The following is a 25533-nucleotide window of genomic DNA, read 5'->3' as shown; positions in this document are numbered from 1 at the left end:
TATTTCGGTAACGGAAGGGTAGTGAGGACCCTCCGATGGAGATTCATTTCTATCAATTTCTTTCTGCATCGCACTCTGCGTTGTGTCGGCCAATTGGTTCCAATTTTCGCCCGCACATCGTTTACATATTTATATCATTAGCCTCGTTTCACTCGGACACTTGATTCACGATAATCATCAATTGATGTGATCCCCTTCATCCCCTCCCTATCTGCCTCACTATCTTTACTTCTCCTGCTCTTTCCTTCTCTCTCTCCCGCCTTCCTAGCTTCATATAAACCTGTTCCCCCTGTAAACGAATAATGCTCTCCGCTAATCCGCAATATCGTCATATCATTCCCCCTTCGAGCTTTTAATGCATTTTTTATTTAGAGAGACAGCGCGCGATAAATTGTCGGCATATCGATTTCAGAATACAGCGTCTTACAGTATGAAAGAGCAAAACGAGCAGAGGATGACAGATATAGAGGACATTGACTCGCCTGGCATGGGTATTCGTGTGAGAACTACCGCCCCAGTGTGTTACGGGAGGAACATGACATTTCCTCGGCCGACTTCGTCTTACGCACATAGGCACGAACTTCCAGCTATAGTGACCGAGGGAGAGAGCTGCAGAATTCTTGCCGAGGTAAAAGGCGACGATATACGCTCGCGATACCGCCATGCTGGGCGGATATGGCTCGGAAGAACTTTAATCTTGCGTTTAGGCTTTACGTTGCGCCAGCGTCTCTCTTTCTCTCTTGCACGACCTAACTAGCTTAATTAAATTTCCTTTCTGTGCCGTAGTCGCGCGAGACTCTGATCGAAAGAGTGAGAAAAAGAGAGGAACGGCGAACTACTAAGCCAAGTCGATTTAATCTGAACTTTGTTGGCGCAACTGAAATTATTACGTTGTCTCCGCTTTCACGTAGTAATACGTATTTCTTTCTTGTTTTTGTATCGGAAATGTTGCTTTATGTTTTCTTATGACATCTCTCTCTCTCTCTCTCTCTCTCTCTCTCTCTCTCTCTCATTCTCTCTCAACGTCTCACTTGGCTCATTATGACACTCGAGAATCAGATTATGCAAGAATAGGCAGAACAGATATCTCCGTTTGACTCGTTCTAGCAACAAGAGGGCAATTCCTGCAGCGACGGCCAATTGTCGGGCGTAATGCCGGACGTAGCGATGGCGACGGCCTCCTTCGGCGCCCTGCAGTTAATAGAGGAGCAGGAATTGGAATTGGATCTCGGTGACGGGGCGTCGCACCTAATGCCACATGTCTCCCCGTCGAGCGGGAGCATCGAAGCGCACCGGTCATCGCTGCCTCATCAGCATCAGAGACATTTCTCCGGCCCGCCACCACCACCATATGTGTATCATCGTGCTGGCACTGCCTTACCGAGGTTTATTTGAAATTTATATACAATATGCGGAAGCGAACAACGTGGCAACTACTGATTCCCTTCGCCCTCTCGCATTCCCTCGTCCCCGCCACCCCTGCCCGTTCCTCCCTCCCCTAGGCTGCTCCTTCCGCCGCCACCTCCCCGCTAACCCTTATTACATAGTCCGCTACGTAGCGTGTATCGATCAAATCTTGTTATTGCGGGTACAAATTTACTACGGACGAATAATTGTATGTACATTTTTATTTAAAAAGCAAGCTTAAGAAGATAGAAAGTACTTGGTTTAAGTGCATTTGTAACTTTAGCGAATCCGGGAGTTATACGCCGCGAACGTACAGATAGGAAGGAAGGGAAGGAAAAGGAGGGGAACCCATGCTTGCCGAGCACGGTGCGAACTTTGCGAGTGCTCCGCTCGTGTGAAAAAAAACGGAGGTTTCTCGCTGTACAATATTATATAAATATAATGACGACGAAGTGCAATCGTGTACGAGACAAAATGAGAACAGAAAGGAAATGCGATTGTGATTTATACATATAAATATGTAATCGTGATATAAGTGTATATGTGGGTGTACTTATGTGTGTTTGCGTCGTGCACGTATGCGTGTGTATATGCGGAAATTGAAGTGTAGCTCGCACTGTTCCGGCGGAAAAGTGTCAAGACTGTTTAAGCAAGAAAGTCACGGGGGAAGGTAAAGAAAGAGAAGGAACAATGTGTGTACGGGATATTGAATAAATCGCGCCTTGTTCACAGTTTATCACCTTTGTTCCATAATTACATGACGGAAAGTGAAAGTATCGTGTATTCGTACGATTCGTTCTTTCTTGCACCGTAAGAGAAAGCGTGGTGAACTTTTACGAGAATGAAGCAAGCCGCGAAGCGCTTGATGACATTTTGCCGTTCTGAACTTTTTAATTTCTCTTCTCTCTCTCTCTTCTGTCTTTTTCTCTCTTTCTCTTTTTCTCTTCTAGGGCAGTTTCGATGTATGACGGGCTATAGTAAGGCTGTAAGTATACAAGAGAAATTCAATCGATAAAACATATATCGCACTCAGAGATGACGTCCGGGGCGCCTCGGGTCGTAAAAAGCGTGCGTGACGTCCGCGATATTTAATGGGTTAATTAATTATCGCTAAGTGCCCAGGTGCATGAGAATTTTCTAAGAAAAAAATTTCCATGAATTTAAATGTATACACATCGCCGCTGGCCTTGTCGACGCGGCTTCATTGTAATATATCTACAAACAGATTATACAAACATACCCTGCGTGCTATATACGAACTGACCCAGAAGTCGTGTTCGTCCTGTCCGAGAGTGAGTCAAGCTCCGAGAGTGAGTTAAGCTTGTCTGAAATTACGAAAAACCACGATCGTTCTCTCTTTAAGATATTAATTCCCGTATTGATAGGCATTACTTAAAACTTGTCCCGCGTGAGACATTTAGAGCTGAATTTAGAGTTAGACTTGAGTTTTTTAGTTGAACTATACAATCATATATTAAATTAAATTTATAAAAGCAATTCAACTGAGAAAGTCACATCTAATTTTAATTTTAAATCTGAATATCTCACCTATAAGTTTCAATGTAATGACTATTAATACATATTTAACAACTTTCGAATTGCAAACGATTGAGTACTTCACGTCCTCGACGGACTAAAGGATGCAAATAGAATCTTATTCCTAACTTTGTTTCAAATGGAGCTTAATGGACATCTGAATTCAATTTGGTGCTGATGATTAGAGACGGTAATGTGAGATAATGAAAATTAAAAATTCAGGGGATGGTACTCTCGATGAACTTCGAGTCTTCTGGATCGTTGCGTGTATATCCCGTTCCGTGAAAATTCTAAAATATCAGGCTTTGCTTCAATTTTGCCACGTATAATGCTATTAGTATACTGAAAAACGCGCTACTTTCACTTTTGTCAGAAAAACAACGATCAGGCGGGAATTAATCACCCTAAACGTACCGAGATGTAAGGTTAATATTGATGGATAGTAACTATTCTTTATTTAATATGGCTCCTCTGTATCGACATGGGATGTAATTATTGCTAAGATACACTCGATAGAGAGCTCGTTTAAAAACATGTATTCTCGAAGAATTCTTTTACCGTCCTTATGTTAGGTACAGTACTTGAAATCGTTGTCTGCTGCGTAACATCGACACAAGTTTCGTTCGTAAAAGCGGATTAATATCTACATATTATATTCGTTTCGAGTCATTCAATAAAAGGATGTATCTATAGATAAAACGACGAAATTTGGCGTTGTCGGCGTTGTTGTTATCGGCGACCGACATTAATTGTGATATTATTCGAGAAAGTCATTGGTTCGATCATTGTACTTTATAATAAACTTCTGTTGCCGATCTGGGTCGGAGGAATTTGTTATTGTGCGAAGTATCATTAACTGTCACGGGACTCATAATCTACAGATACTATTTGTCTGCTTTTCAAAAAAGTGTTGTAAGCCGAGTTTGCTATTTTCTGGTATAATTATCAAATCTGTTAAGCAGAAACTGTTAAGCTGTGTGTGACACCAGATCGTGAATTTACGATCGCGTCGAGTAATGTAATATCAGCGATAGTAGACTTCGTGAATCCACGATCGATCGGCGAAGTTATAATTTAATGCAACTAGACCAACTTTTAAGACCAGAATAAAAGGATAGTTATTACGTAGATAGATTAATACTGTATAGACTGAGATATATCGCGCGAGAGTAGTATTTTGACATTCATATAGTTTCTGCGTCGCAAAAACGATTAAAGTAACTTCCATTCGGACATCCATGATCCTTAGTATATATACCTTCCATCCCTTACAATTGTTAATTTATAAATTATTAGGATGTTATATATATATAACATTATATAAACACACACACACACACACATACACACACACACATAATTCTTTACAGTCTGATATCTTAAAAATTAAGAGAGATATAAAAGTGTTTTCAACAAAAGTTATAGGATATCAAAGGAAAAGATATAGCAGTATTTATTTGATCTTAAGATGATTTTGTATCGCTTTTGTAAAAGCTTTATTTAAGCTAATTTTAATTTTTTAAATGGAATCATATGGTTTTTTGGCGTAAACTGATTTCTCTGGTCATTCTGCATATAAAAATATTGGGGTAAAATCATCGAAAAATTATTACTTTCTGTGTATTTTACATTTTATCATGTTGCTTTTCAATATAAGATATGAAATATCTTTTAAATTATTCAGTTTTTTACTATTTCATTTTAATACTTTTGTAGAATAATCGATAAAATTGATTGTTGTGAAAAAAAAAAATATATATATATACAGAAACTTTAAATAAAATTCCGTGTATTAATACAAATTTATTAATACACCAGTATACAAAGATTAATATCACCGAACAATTTTTCTCGTCATTCTACGTACAAAAGTATTGAGTGAGGCGGTCGAGAAGTGAATAGTTTATAAAATATTTTATTAAATAATAACAAAATTAAATGTAAAATACCTCGAGAAGCATTAATTTTTCGATAGTTTTATCTTAGTATTTTATATGCTGAATGAATAGATGAATCAATTTATGCTGAAAAAACCATATGATTCTATTTAAAAAATGAAAGTTGACCTTGACAGGGATTTTGAACATTTTAAGATCAAATAAATATTCTCTTTTCTCCCTTCGATATCCTACTTTTATTGGAAGCATTTTTTCATATATTTTTTAATTTTTGAGATATCAAGCTGTAAACAATTGTGTGAGACACCTTGTGTGTATATGTATATATATATATATATATATATACACACACACACACACACACAAAACACACACACACACATACATACACATATATACATACATACATACATACATACATACATACATACATACATACATACATATATACATACATACATATATTTATATATACGTGTAATTAAAATATCCAAATAATTTATAAATCAACAATTTTATATGTGTATATATATATATATATATATGTATATATATATATATATATATATATATATATATATATATATATATATATATATATATATATATATATATATTTAGTTGGCCGCTGTAAAATGAGAAATTTCGGATAGTTTATCTTTTTCATAACTCACACGATATAAAAGGCTCGCTGTGCACACATATACACATATTATATATATATATATATATATATATATATATATATATATATATACATGTGTGTATACATATATGTATATATATATATGTGTATTTGAAAAAAAGTATATATAAATATATATATATTTAAAAATAAAGTTTAATAAATATTTCAGAATGAAAAAAATTCACTATTTCTTCTCTATATATTCCTAGTAATTCACATTATTATTTCTATAAATATTAAATTACTGACGAAATGATGATATTTTATTTTTTGTGCAATACTAATTACCGTTATATTTATTGAAAAATACATCGATAAAGTATAAAAGTGTATGTACTTACGGGAGCGTAGAACACACCATTCGACAAGATTCAGCTTCGTCATATTTGCTTCTGACGTCACAATACCATTACGTTTACGCGCGTAGAATAGATGGGCCGCACAGCATATAAAGTCGGCGACGACTTGTATCGTCCAAGTAAAAATCCTTGTTGCCGGTGCGTATTTCTACCATTTTGTCTAAAAATAACCGAGCAAAGATCTTACCACGTGAAAAAATACACTGTTCAATACAGATAAAGGGCTATTAGTTAGCCGAAATGATTTTAATCTCCTCTCGCTCAATTGACTTCCTTAAATATTAATTTTAAATATTTAATGCGTATAGATTGTTATACAGAAGTATTATGTAGAATCGATATTCATTAAGAGCGAAGCGGAAATTGTATCTTTAAGATTCTTGGCTCCTCACCGCGCAACTCTTGATTGATGACGTCAGAAGCGAGACAACACACACTAAAAATTCTTGCAAAATACGTTGAAATAAAAAGATATATCCATAAAATGACACTTGCAATCGATTGAGCGTATTTGTAAAATCATCTGAATACTTCTTTTTTGCTATGGCAGGGCTCGGTATTAGTTGCCCATTCCGGCTGATACTCAGGAGCTACATTTTTTATCTTCCCCTTGCCGCGAGCGGGCCACAAAAGTGTCGGTCGAGCCTCCAAGCTTGAAGCCGCGACTGGCCGCGACAATCATTTTCGTGGCCCGCTCGCGGCAAGTGGAAGATAGAAGGCGTAGTTTCCGAGAATCGGCCGAAATGGGCAACTAATTCCGAGCTCTACTTTATGGTGATTATTCCTGTCGTTCTTCTACACTGAGAGAAAAATATAGTTGCTTTTCGCGTCAACTATACTTTTTTGTAATTTTAACCAAAAAAATAATTAGAAGAACCGTTTTTCTAATAATACTTACTAAAATAATGGTTTTTCTAACTATTTTTGTGGTTAAAATCACAAAAGAGTATAGTTGACACCAAAGAGTGGTCTCTTAGTGTACAAAACATAAGTCTCTACGAAGCAGCGCCAGCATACCTCGTTATCAAGTCCGTCCGACTGCTTCTTCGTTTGGTGTCAGAAACAATTGGAATTTAAGCGAGCTGCAGATTATTTGTAGAGATCACAAGTCGCCTAGCTTTTTGTTCTAACAATCAATAAATTATCACAAAGTTAACATGACATGCAATCTACCTTTTTAATCTAGCTTTTTTGATTATATCACATTAATTTTACAATTATTTATTGATTGTCAGAGTAAAAGGAAAGCGCTCGAACTATTTTACAGGTTTGCTCGATCGACTGTAATTATTGTCTCGTGAACATATCATTTTACTTCAAGAATTTGCAAGGATTTTTTAGTATAATATATTTTCTTGCTTCTAACGTTGTAATTCAAAATGGTCGCGACGAGAAAACAGAAACATTCATTGTGTTCTTCATTATTTGCATCTTGTCGATTTTTATTGAATTCACTAAATTTTTAATTCTATTAGGATTGCTCCAGTTAATCAAATTTGTCTCCTGATTATGAAATATGTACATAATATCGAAGACGCAAAAAATTCACTTTTAAATCAAATGTTATTTTTAGTTTGTGTTTATAATAAAAATACGCCGGAACGAGGACAGGGAGGATCGGTGAGCATTTAAAATTACTCAGGTATGTTTAATGTTTATTTCCTTGCAAAATGTTGGTTGTACATAATATCGTTATAAGCGTTATCGATAAACGACGCACGCCGAGTTATCGAGATTGCATTAATTTGCATGCGTTTATGTTACGTCTAGAAAACAAATGAAATTATCAGACGAGACGCTACTTAGCGTTCGATATTCTTCTCACTGTGAAGAGATAAAAAAATAAACAGAAAAATCGACATACTACAAACGACGCGATTATATCGCTTATTACCACTATCCAAGAAATTTTGCGGTATTTTGACGAAGTAACAAATACATTATATCTAAATTACTTAGTAATAATAGTATGCGTAGTACTGAAGTCCCTTTATCCTTTCACGCCTCCTTTCGTGTGTTTCTGTAACATAATTTGTTTTATTATTAAACTATTAATTTATTAAATTATGTAAAATATAAAAATTGTTTTGTGTAACTCTATTTTGTGGTGATCACTTGGGTCCATTATCAGCAAGAGAAATTAGCTAAAAATAGAAAAAGGTGAAGAGAAGACTCGAAAAATATACCGTTAACGCAAAAAAAGTTACGAAAAAAAAATTAATAAGACGAGTTTCGGAATTTCACGCTTGTCCACATATTCAGAAGATTAATGACTACAACAACACGCGACCGGAAATATATAGTTAATAGAGTAAAATTAATTAATTATATAAGGTAAACACTATTATTAGCATTTTCTTTAGTTAGTCTATAAAAAACTGATTTTTTATGTAGTTAAGCTTTTATGTAGTTAAGCTTTTATGTAGTTAAGCTTCATCCTGCACTCGGGTTTCAGAGAAGATTTTTGCAACTAAAATTGTAAACAAGTGCCGTTGGTTACAAGAGAAATCGGATTTTTCTTGAGCGTTAATGACTAAAAAAGATGCCTTAATAATTGTGTAGTTTACTTTATCTCGCGCCCCGCATAGAAAATCTCGAAAATTCAAAACAAAAACTTACCGCGAGTTGTTCCTTCTCCCTGCGGCCTACGACCTTACAGTGAGAAATTGCAGAGTAAGAGTAAGGCGGCTGCTCGCACATGCAATCATATTCGATTTCGACGTTCATAAGATTTTCGACGATCTTTCTGGCGGTAACCTGGGCAAACTGTCTCTTCTGATTTGGTTTAGCGTCTAGCAAGTTCGTGGAAATGAATGCTGCTCCGCCAGACTGCAACAACATTGTACAACTTGAGGTGTGTTTTCTTAATAAATTATCGTTTTCGTTTGTTATGTTACTTTAAATAATACGCGAGAATAACAAATTACCCAAACAATGTAAATGTCCAAGAGACATCGTAGAGACACCTATTAGACATTCTACTTGTCTTAGATGTTTTTTAACATGTCTTTAGGGCTTCTAACTTCTTGTATAACTTCTAATTAATAACGTCAAAAGCGGAAAAATGCATGTTCAAAATTCTTGCGGAATATGTTAAAATAAAAGGATATGAACATAAAATAACATTTGATCGATTAATTGTAAAATATTCCGAAAACTTTTTTTACTTTAACAATCAATAACTTTCTGTAAACGTTAAGATGCAACCTTCTTTTCTCATGCCTTCTTTACTTTTTCTTTTATTTTCTTATTTATCTTTTTTTATGATTTTGCCACATTAATTTTATACCTATTTATTAATTGTTAAGGGAAAATATAGTTTTTGGAGCATTTTATAAGTGTTATGTTTAAGAGAGCGTTCAAGAGTTTAAATGAAATGTTTTTTACTCAAAGAAATGTTTTGCTGATCTAAGTAGAATTCTAAATGTCATAGTTAGAATTTATCGTTTTTTGTATCTAGAAAATTATCTGTGGTATGTAGAATTGACAATAGCAGTATTCTCGCAATATCTGCAAGTAAATTTAGATAGATGTAAAGATTATACATTTGTTTGTCCCTCGTCACTAAACTTTTCTGTCTACCACAGTCAATTTTTATAAGAAATGTGAATTTCCAAATAATTCAGGTAGTAATTCTGTCTCTCTGTTTTTGTCATCTATATTAATTAAATACAAAATATAGGCGATATTGCAATATTTTCTAATCATTTCTCCATTTTAGTTATTTTATCGTATTTAGATAATTTCCGCTATGACTGCAAGACCATTTTTTTCAGAGTTTTATTCAAATATTTTTTTATAAATAGCTTGGAAGAATTTTCAGTGTACGATTTTTCAACGCCTCTGGCATCACGATTCAACATGACCGCGGCGAGTACCTAGAAGTTTTAAGCTCGGAATTAGTTGCCCATTTCGACCGATTCTCAGGAGCTACGCCTTCTATCTTCCCCTTGCCACGAGCGAGCCCCGAAAGTGACGATCAAGCCTCCAAGCTTGAAGCCACGACTGGCCGCGATCGTCATTTTCGTGTCCTGCTCGCGGCAAGGGGAAGATAGAAGGAATAGCTCCTGAGAATTGGCCGAAATGGGCAATTAATTCCGAGGTCTGTTTTAAGATATACTCTATATATTTGTGCTGTCTCAGTATTGACTGTTCTAAGAATTCAAGATAATTTCTGTTCCGATTTGTGATAGATCGCCCTGGGGTAAAAAAATTTCTTTTTAAAAATCTTCCAAAAATATTGGCAGAATTTTTTAAATTTTACATTTATAGAAAAATCTGAGAAAAATATAAAAATTTGTTAAATGTAAATATTTTTCACACACAATAAGATATGTGTTCAGAAAATACATCCCACATAGCAGATATCCAAAATATATCATAAGAATATCCTAAAGATATATTTGGGATATGTGATATCTTCAAGATATCCCTATGATGTATTTGGGATATTCTTGCTGTGTGGGATATAAATGGAAAATTCCAGGGTTGGATAAGTTAACTTTTTTTTTTAAACTAAGTTAAGTTAAAGTTAATGGCTTTGAAAATTTAACTTAATTAAGATAAAGTTAATCCATAATGAAATTAATTGAATTAAAAGTTAAGTTAATAAAAAAAGTAATTAAAAAGTTAAAAGTTAAATTTGTTTCATTTCATGACTTTAGAGTTTCAATTTTATAAATAACGGAAAAAACAAATATACACTTTATTTCGAAACATGTTTTATTTACAGATATTTATTAAATTTAAGTAATAAAGTTTTTTTAAAAGGACCCGGCACTAATCATATGAAAAAAGTAATTTTTAGTCGAATTGACTGAAACTATGATATTTTGTAGCTTATGAGGTGCTGATAAAAAATCTTCAACAAAAAGTGTGAAAAAATGGACAGCTTTTTTCTAGCACTATTAGAAAGTTGCTATTTTAGGTCTAACCGAACCTTTATGGCATGATTAACTTCAAGATAATTGAATTAAAAGTTAATAGTTACCGATAAAATGTAGCTAAATTAAATTAAAAGTTAAGAGTGTAAAATGTAACTAAGTTAAGTTAAAGCCCTTTAACTTTTTAACTTAACTTTTAACTTTTTAACTAATTACTACCCAACCCTGGAAAATTCTAATAACTTGCATAGATTTTTTCTCATGTTTATTCAGAGTTTGAAAAAAATTTGTATTCGTGTAAAAAATACAAAATATTTCATTATTACTCAGAATATTAATATAAGAAATTTTTAAAGATATAGATTTTTTTTTTATATTAATTCAAATAAAATTAATTCAAATAAAATTAAATCAAGTAAAATTAATTCAAACAAAAGTTTATATATCGAAGTTTATGTATCGAGTTTATGTTACATATGTATTTTTTAGTACAATTCCATTCATAATAGAAAATTTTAAAATGTCAAATGTTTGAGAAATTTGAAAAAATTTGAAAAAATTTGTTTTTTAACTTTAAGTTACTTGCGATTTTTTAGTTGCAAATTTTTTTATTTTTTTATTTTCAATGTATTACGGAATGCTTTTAAGTGTATAAGTTCTAGCATAAGTATTCTTTCAATTATATAAACTTTTTGTGCATATATTAAGCATCCTGAAAATTTAAGAAAAATTAGATAAAATGAAATATTATTAAAATGAAAAAAATTAATAAGTTTAGATTACAAGTATATTTTGGAGAGAATCCTATGAAGATATTTCACAGATTTTCTTAAAAATGAATTCTAAATATTGAAAAATACTTTACGTGTTTTAAAATTTCAAAATTTTTCCGAAATATGTTCCAGTTCGTATAAAAAATATGAAAAATTTCTGAGAAAATCTTAGAGTTTTTCTAAAAATTCTAAGAAATTAAATGAAAAATTCTGAGATTTTTCCATCAGAATCCTTGATTGGTTCTTTTCATTTCATTCATATACTTACATTGATAGCAAAGTCGGCACACACGTCTTTGGAGGGAAGCACCATGTTGTTTCTGAGCTCGCTGTTTCCACTCAGTGGCTTTTTCTTGCTGTCGGCTAGTACATACACGCTATCATGGTCGTAAGCGACGATGTTCTTCTGCGTTTTACCGGAAACTTGAATGTCGCCGGGTTGGTACACGTGATGATATGTCAGACCTAGACTTCGGTATGCTTTCATTCCTTGGAAAAGTCTCAACTGTTGTAACTGCAACAACGGAAATGTTGGGGTCAGTTTCATCAGCACTGAATTTCTTAAGTTGGTAATCAAACTTTACTCAGATAGCACAAATGTCTAAAATACATTTTACAGACATCCCAAAGATATCTAAAACAAGTAGAATATTTTTCAAACATCTCTAAGATGTCTAGACATTTATATTGTATGGATCAAATTAATACACCGTCATGCGACATTTTATATTTATTGAGTCAGTAGATTCTACTAGTAGATTTACTAGTAGAAAGTCAAGCTTGGTTTGATTTTTGATATTATTGTATTTAACCTTTTGAGTGTGTGGACGTATAAATGCGTCCGACAAATGTCATCGTAGATTGTGTACGCACATAGTATACGTAACATGAACTACAGGTATTGAGTAAAATTTTCTTCAAAAAGGACATTTTAGAATGCAGAACTCTAAATTCAAATGATTAACTTGTTAATCCTACTCTTAACTGATAAAAAAAACTTGACGAGAAAAAATCCAAGAAATTTAGTTGCACATCTAATATTACTCAGTGCTGTGTATACCTATATAGAGTAAAAGTAGGCCGCTTTATCTTCTTCAAAGAAGGCAGAAAGTCGAAACGAACTTTTTAACCGACGCAATACTATAACAGACACTGATAAGTTTCCCACGCACCCAATCGGTCGACTATCGATCAGAATGTTCCGAGAGTTCGTGTTAGAAAGGACTAGGGAAAGCTTACAGATAGCGGGAATGGGCTCTTCACGCACGGAGTGGTGATAATTCCGATAACAGTCTTAACCGCGCCAGGTCTGTATGGATAGCGGGTGGCTTCCACATAAGCGTCAGTCAGCTCGAAAGTGCCGAGTTCTATATCCAACTTTTGACCGATATACTCCAGCCGCTTCAGAATATTGCCAGTCTTAGCTTCCTGCAAGTGCATAAATGGCTATGCGTTATTGAGAAGCTCCATAATGAAGCTCGATAACATTATATCACAGTGATCCTACTGGACATCGCATGCATTACGGTATATCGTTACACGAGTTTACCTCGAAACTAATGATGGGATCTGACGGCTCGAATTTCATGTTCTTCACGTCACCCTCGATGTTGAGTTTGCCGCCGACAGTGTAATGCAGCGGGAACTCCAATTGCTCGCCGAAACCCACCAAGCCAATATGGACGTCGCTGTTAAACAAAGTGTGATTAAAATGATAATGTATCACACACATATAAAAATAATACACATATGTATATATTCGTGTCGAGATGTAAATTCGAAAAGCAATTTGATTTGAAATTTTGATGCTACTTTGACGCTCTTAACCCGTAACAGGTACAATGGAGTCCCAGGGATCCCAACTAATTTTTATTTTCGTGATAATTCCTAAACTATCCACTGTATGGCGCTAATATCTTCCTTTCGTAGTACCTTTTGAGTAATAGTTTTCAGTATGACAGAAGAAAAGATCGAGTTATTTGTAAGTAGCTGTGAATTATATGTATTTGTTTTTCGTCTGGAGTCACAGTGACCCCATTGTACCGTTAACGTTACTTTTATGAAAATAATTTTCTTAATCTTCAGCTCAATATGACTCATTCTTCACGCAAAAGAATAAAAGCTCTTGCCTTTCAGTTAGTAGAACCTGAACTTAAGAGACGTCTTACAACTCAATATATTCATAAATTTTTCGCCTTTTAAAAATTGAAGAAACTGAAAGATCTAAAATTATTTTGCCATCCAGAGTAAGATGTAATAAATGTCCTAGAAGTAAAGATATGAAGTCCACAGAAATATATGTTAGATGCAATGAACTAATATGCACCAAATGTGCAAGCACTATCTGTAACAATTGCATCTAAAAACCCTCTAAGATTTTAATATTGTATTTAATTTAACAATACTTGTTTATATTTTTTATATAATCTATAATTTGTGGACTTAGATTAAAATATAAATTTTTTCTTTTTCTGATTATTTGTCTTTCAGTGTATTTTATTTCAACACTGTCCACATTGTGTTCATTTTATAATCAGTTAACGTTTTCTTTTAGATTAATGAAAAACTGAGACTGTTATTATATATGTCTAGTTGTAATATAATATTCGTAAATTATTTTCGAACTATAAAGCGTTTTTCTTTCTACCTTTTATTATCATGTTAAAAATGGTAAAAATTTATTGAAGTCTGCCAGACTTCATTGTACCTATAGCTTGACTAAAAAGGCATCGTACCTGTTACGGTTAAAGATAATTTACGCCTACTTAGACGGTTTATAGCCTAGGTAAAACCTACTTTGATGATATTGACTTCTTTTTTGAACCTTTAACTCTACCTTGTCAAAATTTGGATGCTATTTTGACGTTCTTAAAAATAGTTTGAGCTTATTTAGATAATCTACAACCTGATGAAACCCATTTTGATATTGACACTCATTTCCGAGTCGAAATTTTGATCCTTGTCGAATTGTTGAACCTTGAATTCTATATTGCAGTAGGAGCTAAGATAGCAAAGTAAGTTTAATTCTAATAATATAATTTACTGTTACTTTGACCCTGATGATGTCTGAAATATATGCAACAGATAAAATATTATATTTTGTATGCTATTTGATGTTTCTGTCTCGTTATTTATTAAAATTTTTAAATATTTCTATAAAATACATATCATAAAATTCTATAAAATACATATATTCTATGTAGGAGCTAAAGCTTCAGTAGAGGTTTGCAACCGAACCTACTTTGCTTTCTAAGATTCTACTATTATACAACCTACTTTGACTCTAAAGAAAGCGAAAGCGGAAATTTCAGACATCATCAGAATTAAAATAGCAGTAAATTATATCATTAGAATTAAATCTACTTTGCCATCTTAGCTCCTACTGTGGTGTAAAATTCAAAGTTCAACATAGGGTCAAAATTTCGACGCGGGAACAATTTCATAAATAAACAGAGTAGTATAAATACACTGAAAGTAATATTGCTTCACTAGAAAAAAACAACTAAAATTACGGATGTAAAAATGGGAAAACAGCAAGAATACTACTAACGCAAAATAGCACAAAAATTTAAGATAATCACAAAAATATTAGTTATATTACGATAAACTTAATTTGTCCAGTATTATTATTAAGTAAATTGAACTTGCGTACGTTATGCCGTGATGTTTTAGTTCCTCTTTCAAATCAGTAATCAATGTTGGAATCAAGTCTTTGAAAATTTTTTCATTCCGCGTATCTTGTTCGACTACCAGGATAATATCGGCTTGATTTTTTGGAGTCTTGACACTGAAGCTGTCACCAACATTGATCGTGTTTCCGCCAACTTTGCAGCTTACTAAAATATCAAAAACCATTGAATTTAATCTTAAAAGTAAATCGATACATACTTAGCTTTTAAAAAATTGTATCTTTATTAAAAAAAATAAAGTAAACGTATATTTCGCGTAAATCCATTATTACTATACTACAAAAAAAAAAAAAAAGAATAGTCGAAACAAATTGAATCGAATTAAATGAACTCAATTTAAGAATTTTACTTGTTAAGCTATCTTAATTTTTCCAACAAAATTTTTATGTCCTTTTAATTTCTTGTTTGTGTAAAACGAGTTCAAAAGCTAATTCAATGAAGCAATCATCAAATAGACAATATATTACTGATCGTATTTATCATCTGATTTATTTAATTCTGCAGGGTTAGAGTTGCTCATATTCTGCAGTTAGAACCTTTTGGTGATTGAAAGAACATCTATATCATATATATTTGTTATTTTTCAATCAGGATTGGGAAAGTTACTTTTGAAAAATAATTAATTATTATATTACTCATTACTTATTCAAAAAAGTAACATATTATTCACAATATGAATTATACACGTTGCTGTTACTTGAAATATATAATTAAATATATAATTTTGATACCGTTACTATAGTAAAAAAAAAAATGTTTTCTGTTAGTGAAAAAAATAATTTGTAACGACAATGGTATTACAAGTAACGTATTACTTCTCAACTCTTGGTTTCAGCGTTAATCTTTTATTGTTAATTAAATTTTGAAATTCAAATTCTCATGTCAGATCGCAGGATTTTTACTCAATTTAATTGATTGCTGTAGAGTAACATTTATGTAAAAATCCTGAGAATTAATTCTTTAATCTAATTTCTTTTCAATGTAAAAAACACGCTTAATATCTGTGTATTATATCCTAGACGAACGAGTCAATTTGTCTCTGACAAGAGCTACTTTTCTTGTATTAATACACCACATTAATGTTATACTGGCACATGGAAAAGGGCACCGCACAAGTCAACAATCCAACTTACCGCAAGTGGACGGAATGTGTATACCACGGCGGACGCCTTTCTTATGGTAGCAACCACTGAAGTACTGCGTGGCAATTAGGCAAGGAGCTTGCGGATTCGTCGTGACTGCGGTGTCGCAAACGTCTCGATAAATACTCGGATTGACGTAATTGAAGCAACGTCTAAAGTGTCATAGAAGAATATGTAAATGATCACGTTGCCTCCGAGTGACACGCGCAATACTCGGACAATTAGACGTAATGGTTCATTTTATTAACTACGTAATATACGATAACACAACATGTAATAATATTTAAAAAATGCGCTTACTTCAAGCTGGACTTATCCCCGGAGAAGTATTCGGTACAGACTGGGTTACGCTGCTGAGTTTTGTGATCGATCGTGTTCACAGCCGCGCAATCCAACTTCCTGTATGCATTGGCGAATTCAGTCTCACTCTCGGTGATCTGTTTCAATTGCGGAGAAGGTGTTTTAGAGATCATTGCAAATATGTAAATTTTCCGCCGTTCTTATTTCGCAAAGTTTTTTGTTCCGACATGCTCGCGTCATAGATTTTATTGTTAGAAGAAGCCTAAGCACACACACAGGATAGAAAATTACGATGACGTAAAAATGACGAATATATACATACATATATATATATATATATATATATATATATATATATATATATATATATATATATATATCATCGTTACTAAACCATTATTGAAAAAAATAACTTCAATAGTGATCCCTAATAGTGTTACAAGTAACACGTATTAATTTCCAATACAAAATCAAAATTAAATCATGATTGAAAAGTAAGCTTTTTAGTCATTTTCTCGTCATTTTTTTATCATAATTTTTTGTCTTGCCTGAAACACTTAATCCACTATAAGATTATTAGATAAAAAAAGGAAATGCTTACATATTAAAATATTCCAGGTAGAGGTCATGATTATTACGACTGCAGATAGATGAAAACTTTACAATTTTTTAAATTACGTTTATGAATCAAATATTGTATTGAATTGAATTAATTGTTATGTATTGAATTAATCATTAAATTTACATCATACAATAACGCTACATTGATGCATCAATAAATTTACTAAAAGTTATATTCTTACATTTTTGTGTTACATTTTACATAATAAAAATAATAAAAATTTATTTTATTGTTTTGAGTAAATTTTGATCTTTTGTCGTATTTTTTTCGTATTTCTTTCATATTTCGTTATTTTACATGATAAAAATAATAAAAAAATACGAGTGCCACATAAACCATTTATAAAAAACATAGCTTTTTTAAATCGAGTAGTAAACAATAAGCAAAAAATTATTAATTAAACGTTATTGCAACGATATTTAGTAACATGTAACGTTTTCTAATATATAGTTTTTAACGTTGTAGCAACATTATTACGAATAACTTCGACACTTTAATATTTCTAAAGCGTTTTTGCAAAGGGATCGTATTACCCGGTAATATTTTTAAAATGTTTTTAAAATATTAAACGAAAATGTTTAAGAGATATGAAATGTTTAAGAGAGATTAGCGTAAAATCAACATTTCAAGATGTTGATCTTCTTTGTTTACTAAGAAGTTGCTACTAAATTTACGTACGCCTGTCTATCTGTCTTTGTTAAAAAAGAGAAAGAAGGCTGATATGGTCGTTCTACTTTCAAACTATCGAAGTTAGATACCCATCTCGCAACAAAAGAACCCCGATCCCCTTGGGATTTCACGATCCTATCAAGAAACGAACGTCATTCCACGTCGACATTTGTTTATTGATCGAAGTGAAAACTTTTGAATAAATACCAAAAGCAAAAGCGCATATAAAGGAGGAGATGATTTATAGTCTCGCGATATCACCGTGCGGATTTCTATAAATGGAAGCTCGATGGCGAGGAAATGAGGAACGAGGTTTCAGTCGGAAACAGATTATGTTAAATATTTATAACGTGTCTACATCTTTAATTCAACTTTCGGCGTGTTTGCGTGGTCAATTTCGACTTTCCTTTTCATCGTGAAATTACATAAAGAGCGCTCATTATTCATCTCCATTTCTAAAGCGCAAGTTACGGGCAATCTATTTTCCTTTAATCAGTCACGTTTTAAAAATAATTTGTATCAATTACTCAATCTTGATAAGAAGGATTAAGAAAAAATTGTTTCAGCTCTTCACGCACGAATATCGTACGTTAAATAAGCAAAATTACAATTTATGTTTAATTTATACTATTATAATTTTTATAGAATGGCTCATAGCTTTTGTAAAATATTTTAATAGTTTACCTTCGATAATAGTTTAGTGAAGTTTAATTGAAGTTGGAAATTTTAATACGGAAATGTCGAGAAATATTATCATTTATCATATTTTTTACATTTTTAATATTGTCTTTGTAACTAAGTTTTCAATTAGAATTCTGGTGAAACATACATTTAAAACCAGATTAAAAATGTAATTTTTAACTTTCTGAAGTTTAATTTGTGAAAAGGCTATCTTTTTCATCAGCCTGTAACTCGAAAATGCCCCAATATTTTTGTATTAGGATTCTTGACTGCAATTAAGATTTCTAATCATTCATCATGCTCTCATCAACTCTCGATTGATGACATCAAAAGCGAGAAAATACATGATATATTCTAATAAATTCAATAAAATCAACAAAATAGAAGAGACTAGGTCTAGGTAACCCCAAAAATATATTGTTTATATGCTTTTTTAGTATTTATTTTAAGAGAAACAATGAGAGGGGATGTACAAAATCACGAACTGGTTCTTTTAGAAAACATATATACAAGATATTTCAGATCAATATTTTTAAACTTCGTGAGAGCGTAGGATGGAATGAGGTGAATATAAAAGTCCAATATCATTTTGCAATATTCGTAATAAATCTCGAGATATTAATTAAAGAAGATTAGTGAATGATTACGCACGATATGGTAGATGAGCTGTAGTGGCGATGTGTGCTATTATGTGCTTGTACATTAAGTCAAATTGAACAAGAAATCCTTTATCATTTTGCAAACAACCACATAGATTTTTAATTATTTATGAAAAAATATTGTTACATGATTGTGTGCGATAATACACAAATTTTTTTTAATTAATATCTACAAATCTATGGGACACTCTGTATACTTTTCCCTGCGTTTCATTAAAATCGGAATAATATTACAAATAAAAAATAGAAAAAACTGATTTAGTAGTAAGGTAAATTTTCAAGCCTCTCGAAATTTTGTGTTAATATTTTCTATCGTGAGTGAATAAAATTAAGTAATGTGTTACCAGTAAGCTAGGAACATTAAATTAACGTTTAGAAATGTTGACTTCATGTGCATTATTTGAACATTTTTTAATAATATTGCATTTATATTTTTCACATGTTATTTTGTGATATGATTTTTCTGAATGTTGTTCAAACGTTTTAAAAGCATTACAAAAAATATATTTTTCAAATGTTACTTTAACATTTATTTGAGATGAATGTAACATTTTAAAAATATTTCTGACGATTAAAACGTTATGGCAACCCTATCTCAACATTATTGAAACTTCCAAATCGTGGTCAAAGTATGTTCACAATGATGTTCGATACAATATTAAACACTACATATTTGACAATATTACAGGTTCTTAAATATCATTGTAAAACGTTGTATTAGTGATTTCTTGATTACTGGTTTACTAACTGAAATGAAGTTTCTATAACAGTATGATATTACTGTATGATATAACTGTATGATATTATAATAAAAAAGAATTAAAATGGCTTTTGTACAATCAAAAAAAAGAAAGAATAAGAAAGAAAAGACGTTTGAGAGCCTGGGCACAAATTTAATAGTGCAATGAAAAAGTTGACATGGAACAAGTTATATATAATAATATTACTATTTTGGATAATAAAAGCAATTTTCATGTATAAAATGATTGAAATCGAGCGACTCAGGAGATTTCTCGCAGAAAATGTAGAACTACTAATTGGAATATATATTTTATACGTGAGCTTCTTTTTTATCTTTCTACTGCGCTACTGAACCTGGTATCAGAGCAAGATGGCCATAATGCTGCATATTTTAGTTATTAGTTAAAACAAAATATATGATTAACAAGATTGTGGTGGGCATTAACACATAGAAGAAGGCTGTCTAGGTTAGGCACCGTTTGTACAGGCAGTTACAACAATGAGTTGTTTGAGTAGTTATAACTTTGACATTCTGAAATATGAGATCTAGCTTCATTCTTCCGTACGTTGGAATAAAAAGATATAAAATGATACTTGCGATCGATTAAGCACATTTGTAAAATAGTTCAAACGCTTTCCTTTTGCTCTAACCATCAATAAATTACCGTAAAATCAACGTGATCTAGCCTATTTTTACTTATGATTTTATCATATCACTTTTACAGTCATTTACTGATATTAGAACAAAAGAAATCTTCGGACTGTTTCACACATCTACTCGATATCATGTTATGGATACATATTTTTATTTTTACGTATTTTGCAAGAATTTTTAGAGCTTGTATTTTCTCGCTCCTGAATCAAGTCATAAATCAAGATAGTCGCGGCGAGGACGCAGGAACCTCAAGTTCTAGAATATACTATTGAAATGTTATACAGTAATTCGAAAACATTCTGTATAATTTGGCAATTATCAAACGATCTGAAGAAATTTGTTTTTCAGTTCTGTGCGAGAAATTACATTTATTTAACGATAACACAAGCTTACCTTTCCGGACGGCAATGTGTAGTCGTCGTAATGCTCGAAGTTGCCATCGCCGAGAAGACCGCGTAATCTTCCATGGTAAAAACCGGATACATAGATTAGACAGCCCATCTGCCCTTCCATGGTGCATAGAACTTCCACTCCATAATTGGTTTCGACACACACGAAGGAGTGAGCTATTTCGTAGAATGCGTACAGGTTCTTCATTCTAACTGGGTACTCGGCCGGCTTGTTATTCACCAAGATCTGGAAAAGAAGAGAAAGAGAGACATGAGATTAGACACTTACGAACGAGAGGAGCTCAAGTAAGTTCGTGACGCGGGGGAATTTTAGCCAGGGCGAAAATGAGCAGTGTAGTTCGGAAAGGTAAGCCAAAGCAGCGAAGGGCAATTTTGTTCGCTATAATAAGGAAGACTGACGCACTGGTGAAGGGTGAACAAAGGTGATTTTTATTCCTGTCTCGCTTGCGGTCTATCTATAAAGGGGACGATGAGAGGATAATAGAGTTTGACTTGTCAGCGAAGTTTGGAGCCCCTTCGTAAACTTACAGAGTTACAGTTCAATACGGGATTGCATTATAAGGCTCGTACATAGAATACTATATGAGCGGTCCTCTCTCTTCCCATTTACGGTTCCTTTCTCTCCTGTTCCTCTCTCTCTTTCTTTCTCTCTCTCTCTCTCTCTCTCTCTCTCTCGGCACCGCGTTTGCCCCGATCTCGATTCACGTCACACACATTCGCCGACGTAACTTGACGACGTACCACAGGAAATTGGTTAAGAGATAAGAGAAATAAACTTACTTCTCTATTGTGCTTCAACGTGATGCTCTCTTTAGGCTCCGTAAGGGTCACGCTAATCAGACTGCCTTTGTTAAAGTTCGCCACGACGGAGAAATTGCCATCTAGCATGTCTTGGGCTAGAATATAACTGCAGTCACCTGGCATGCTAAAGGATTTACCGTCGAAGGTGATGAAGTGTCCGCCCTCTATGACGAAACCGAACTTTTTGAAGGGAGGCATGATTTCCATGGGATGATTTGGATCGAGACTGTTTATGGAATTAAAAAGTCATCGTTATATTTATATATCGTTAAAGGTATTGCTTTATCGTTACTACTTATTTATTTTTTAGCAACAATTTGCCCAGATAAACAGAAATGCTGCACATAGCATGAGCAAATATTTAATATATACCTTAAGATGCTGTTGCAGCAGCACATATGTTAAAAATATGCTTGTTTTAAGAAATACCCATTTATTGCGCCATAATTTTGACAAAAATATTTAGCGGTAAATTGACGAAATTGTACCGATCTCCTAAATTGCTCTCATTAATTTCTTTCTTTCTTATTAAAGTATATATTATAAAAGATATTCATAGAGATATAACCTTATTTAGACATTTACGATACAATCTTTATAAAATGACTTGATGCTACATTGAAAGAAATTATCCGATAAAAAATTAACAAAGAGATATTTTTGATTATTAAATACCGATGAATTTTTGTATTCAATTAAGAAACGTTGATGAGAAATATCAGTTCATCATTTTTTGATCGGTTTATCTAATGAAATGTCATTATGATCGGAAATATCCGATTAAATATAATCGGATCGAATATAAAAATTCATCAGTATTTTGATCGGAAATATCCGTTTGTTAATTTTTTATCGGGTAATTTCTCTCAGTATACTTATATGGTCTTTGTAAGAATAGTGTATATACATTATATTCCTTCATATTACAGATATTATCAATTTCTTTATTACTATTGAATGTGAATTGAATATCTAACGGTAAAAATGATAAACAAATAAGAAACGAGAAATATAAACAAAAAGTTTTCAAATTATACCTTATTTTGTATGCGTACTACATATTATAAATATTAAAAAAAAAAAGCAGGATTAATGAGGTACGATTTAGGAGGCTGGTATGATTTCAGATAAATTTCCTCTATTTTTTATTATTAGAATACTATCAGATAGATTGCGTTCTCGTCTCAGAAAAATAAGCAACAATTTTCATGACATTAGATAACTTCTTTTATGTGCTGATAAAATGCTTATTATATGAGCATTCACGATAAATTATTAGTTACGAATTTTAACACCAGAAAGACAAGACAACATAATAAAACATGACGAATACATATACAATATTGTTCAAAAGTTTCATCACACCGCTAAATTTTGCTAATATTCTTTTTTGTTTTCATTTTCCATGCATAAAATATAAAATTATGAATGTTCCCTTCTTTTTTATCATTATATTTACACAATTGCTGCAAAATTACTATAAATATTAATCCTAAATATTATAAATATGATTTGATTTTTTTAAAGCCTTGATTGTAATCCAATTGTTACTTGTTATGGGATCATTTAAATCATATAATTCAAATAAAAATAACCAGTAAAAATCATTTCTGACGAATTCTTCGAAAGAAAATTGATGCTTAGATACTTGAAAAATTTATTAATAGAATACTATAGGCGTTTACGTCGTTGTTATCAAAACACGAAAAGATTACTTCGAAGAATCAAACATTGAAAAAAGATTTTTCTTTTAGATTGAATGTCTAATATTAAATTAATAATATGTGTTAAAATACGCTTTCTATGTAATAAAAACTCACAAATAGAAAGTTTTGAGCGATAGTATACATAATATAAAAAGAAAGATGGACGAACCTGTGTGAATATCGAATAATAGGAACGTTTGAAATACCTGAAATCATAATATAGATCTTCGAGCGTCGGGAATTCCTTGTTGCGTAACCGTTCGAGGAGAGACACTTTTAGCGAGGTAATCGTCGGTATTTTCGCCATCATACCGATATCAACAGGAAGTTTAGTTTGCAGCATCTCGTACAGATTATCCGTGTTGGTTTCCGTTTCCAAAACATGGATAATAGATCGAAGTGCCTCGATCGCGAGTAAATAAATCTTTTTGATCTCATTGGTGTCGTCGACCTGCACAAGACGAATACGTTTTGCAGTTTAAATAACTTACCAGTTATTCGTGATAAAAATTGGCGAATCTGACGTAATAAGACCATTCGGTGACCTACCTTTTCGTGCTTTGCGTGTTTTACGATGTACTGCTGAATAGCTTCGACGAACTGTCGAAGTTCCTCGGTCGGCAGTGTAGCCTTTACGGCGTTGCAGATGTTGTCGAAGGAGTCCATCACGCTTTGCGGTATTTGGAATTTAAGGATCTCATTGTACTTTTCCTTGGCGATCTCATAAATTGGTAATGCCTTCATTTGATCCGTCAGCAATACAACGAACTCGTCGATGTCCTTCCTAATCTGATTAGCAGCCTTGAATATGATCTTAGCGATATCCTGCACGAGCTCCGATGCCATAATAGCTAATTCCTTCAGCTCCTTCTGATGTTCGTTAATCAAGTCAAGAGCGGCTTTAAGGTAGGCGATCGCAACATTCACGGCAGCATCGAAGATATTGATGCACGTGCGAATTGCCTCCTTGTACAATTTTGTGAGTTGCGGTAAAACGGCCATTGATGCATCTTTCAATTTAGCAACTATTTCTTCGAATTGCTTTCGCAGTTCTTCCAGTCGCACGATTACTTGTTTAAAGGTGCTTGTCACAGCGGCGATGATAGCTCCAAAGTGTTTCTCCCTAGAAGAATATGATCGATAGTACACGACGGATCTACAAATACTCTGAATTTCAATTCACGAAAATACCGATGTGATGTACACGCGTGTATGATCGTTTATTCATTGTTTTATTAATATTTATAGTTTATTAATAATAGTTATTATTTAAATGCAAGCAAACTCGATATTGCGTGTGTGTCTTTATATACAGAGTGTCCCAGATCTCCTCCGCAATTTTGCGGATATTGCGAATATAGTAAAACAGTATGGGACTTTTATGTTCACTTCAATCTGTTCTACACGGAGAAAAATAATTTGCTGGCCCAGCAAATTTTCTGTTGGTCTAGCAAAATCTTTTCGTTATTATATGGCAAAAAGATTTGCTAAGAGTACTAATCACTATTTGCTGGATATAATTTGCTGAATCTACAAATTATTTTGCTATAAGAACCATGATGAATTTATATAAGCAGTTGCAGTTTTGCTCCGATAGCAAATAAATTTGTTAAGGATACATTATTTTGTATCAATAGCAAATTAACGTGATTCTTAGGACAGATACATTCAACAAATTTTTTCTATCTTGGCAACAAAACTACATCTGCTCTGATAACGAATAATTTGTAAAATTGATTACGTCAACTAAATTCTTTTAACGTCACTACGAATATGCAATAGCAACGACGATTTTGCTAAAAGAGCAAAATTATTTTTCTTCGTATACGTTTCTATAAAAATTGCGGAGGAGAGTTTGAGACATTCTGTGTATATACAGGGTGGCCCACGTAAAGTGTTACAAATTAATAACTC

General features: G+C 32.7%; 2 protein-coding genes across 5 annotated transcripts in view; one reads left to right on the top strand and one right to left on the bottom strand.

Annotated features, from left to right (window-relative positions):
• Positions 1-4176, top strand: part of LOC116847551 (BTB/POZ domain-containing protein 7) — a 49828-nt gene extending 45652 nt beyond the window's left edge. For 3 of the 4 annotated variants that reach the window (XM_032822650.1, XM_032822648.1, XM_032822649.1), the window contains exons 10-11: positions 413-628; positions 1108-1395. In XM_032822650.1, the coding sequence (XP_032678541.1) occupies positions 413-628; positions 1108-1395 (504 nt within the window). Of the gene's footprint in view, positions 1-412; positions 629-1107 lie in introns of all 4 variants that reach the window. The other variant, XM_032822647.1, reaches the window with a different exon arrangement.
• Positions 4177-7526: 3350 nt separating this feature from the next.
• The window catches only part of LOC116847540 (apolipophorins), a 69995-nt gene continuing 51988 nt past the window's right edge, over positions 7527-25533 (bottom strand). Inside the window, exons 15-26 of the mRNA XM_032822637.1 lie at positions 24169-24742; positions 23826-24070; positions 21893-22139; positions 21096-21338; positions 16676-16812; positions 16367-16527; positions 15197-15380; positions 13094-13232; positions 12784-12972; positions 11813-12058; positions 8508-8717; positions 7527-7908 (exon numbers count right to left, since the gene is read on the bottom strand). Coding sequence (XP_032678528.1) covers positions 7879-7908; positions 8508-8717; positions 11813-12058; positions 12784-12972; positions 13094-13232; positions 15197-15380; positions 16367-16527; positions 16676-16812; positions 21096-21338; positions 21893-22139; positions 23826-24070; positions 24169-24742 — 2605 coding nt within the window. The 3' untranslated portion in view covers positions 7527-7878. The remainder of the gene's footprint in view (positions 7909-8507; positions 8718-11812; positions 12059-12783; positions 12973-13093; positions 13233-15196; positions 15381-16366; positions 16528-16675; positions 16813-21095; positions 21339-21892; positions 22140-23825; positions 24071-24168; positions 24743-25533) is intronic.

The sequence above is a fragment of the Odontomachus brunneus genome, unplaced genomic scaffold (assembly GCF_010583005.1).
Source record: "Odontomachus brunneus isolate Ranch 3 - 2012 unplaced genomic scaffold, Obru_v1 Obru_scaffold_079, whole genome shotgun sequence".
NCBI lineage: Eukaryota > Metazoa > Arthropoda > Insecta > Hymenoptera > Formicidae > Odontomachus > Odontomachus brunneus.
The sequence above is the reverse complement of the archived record's forward strand: the minus strand, read 5'-3'. Positions and strand labels throughout refer to the sequence as shown.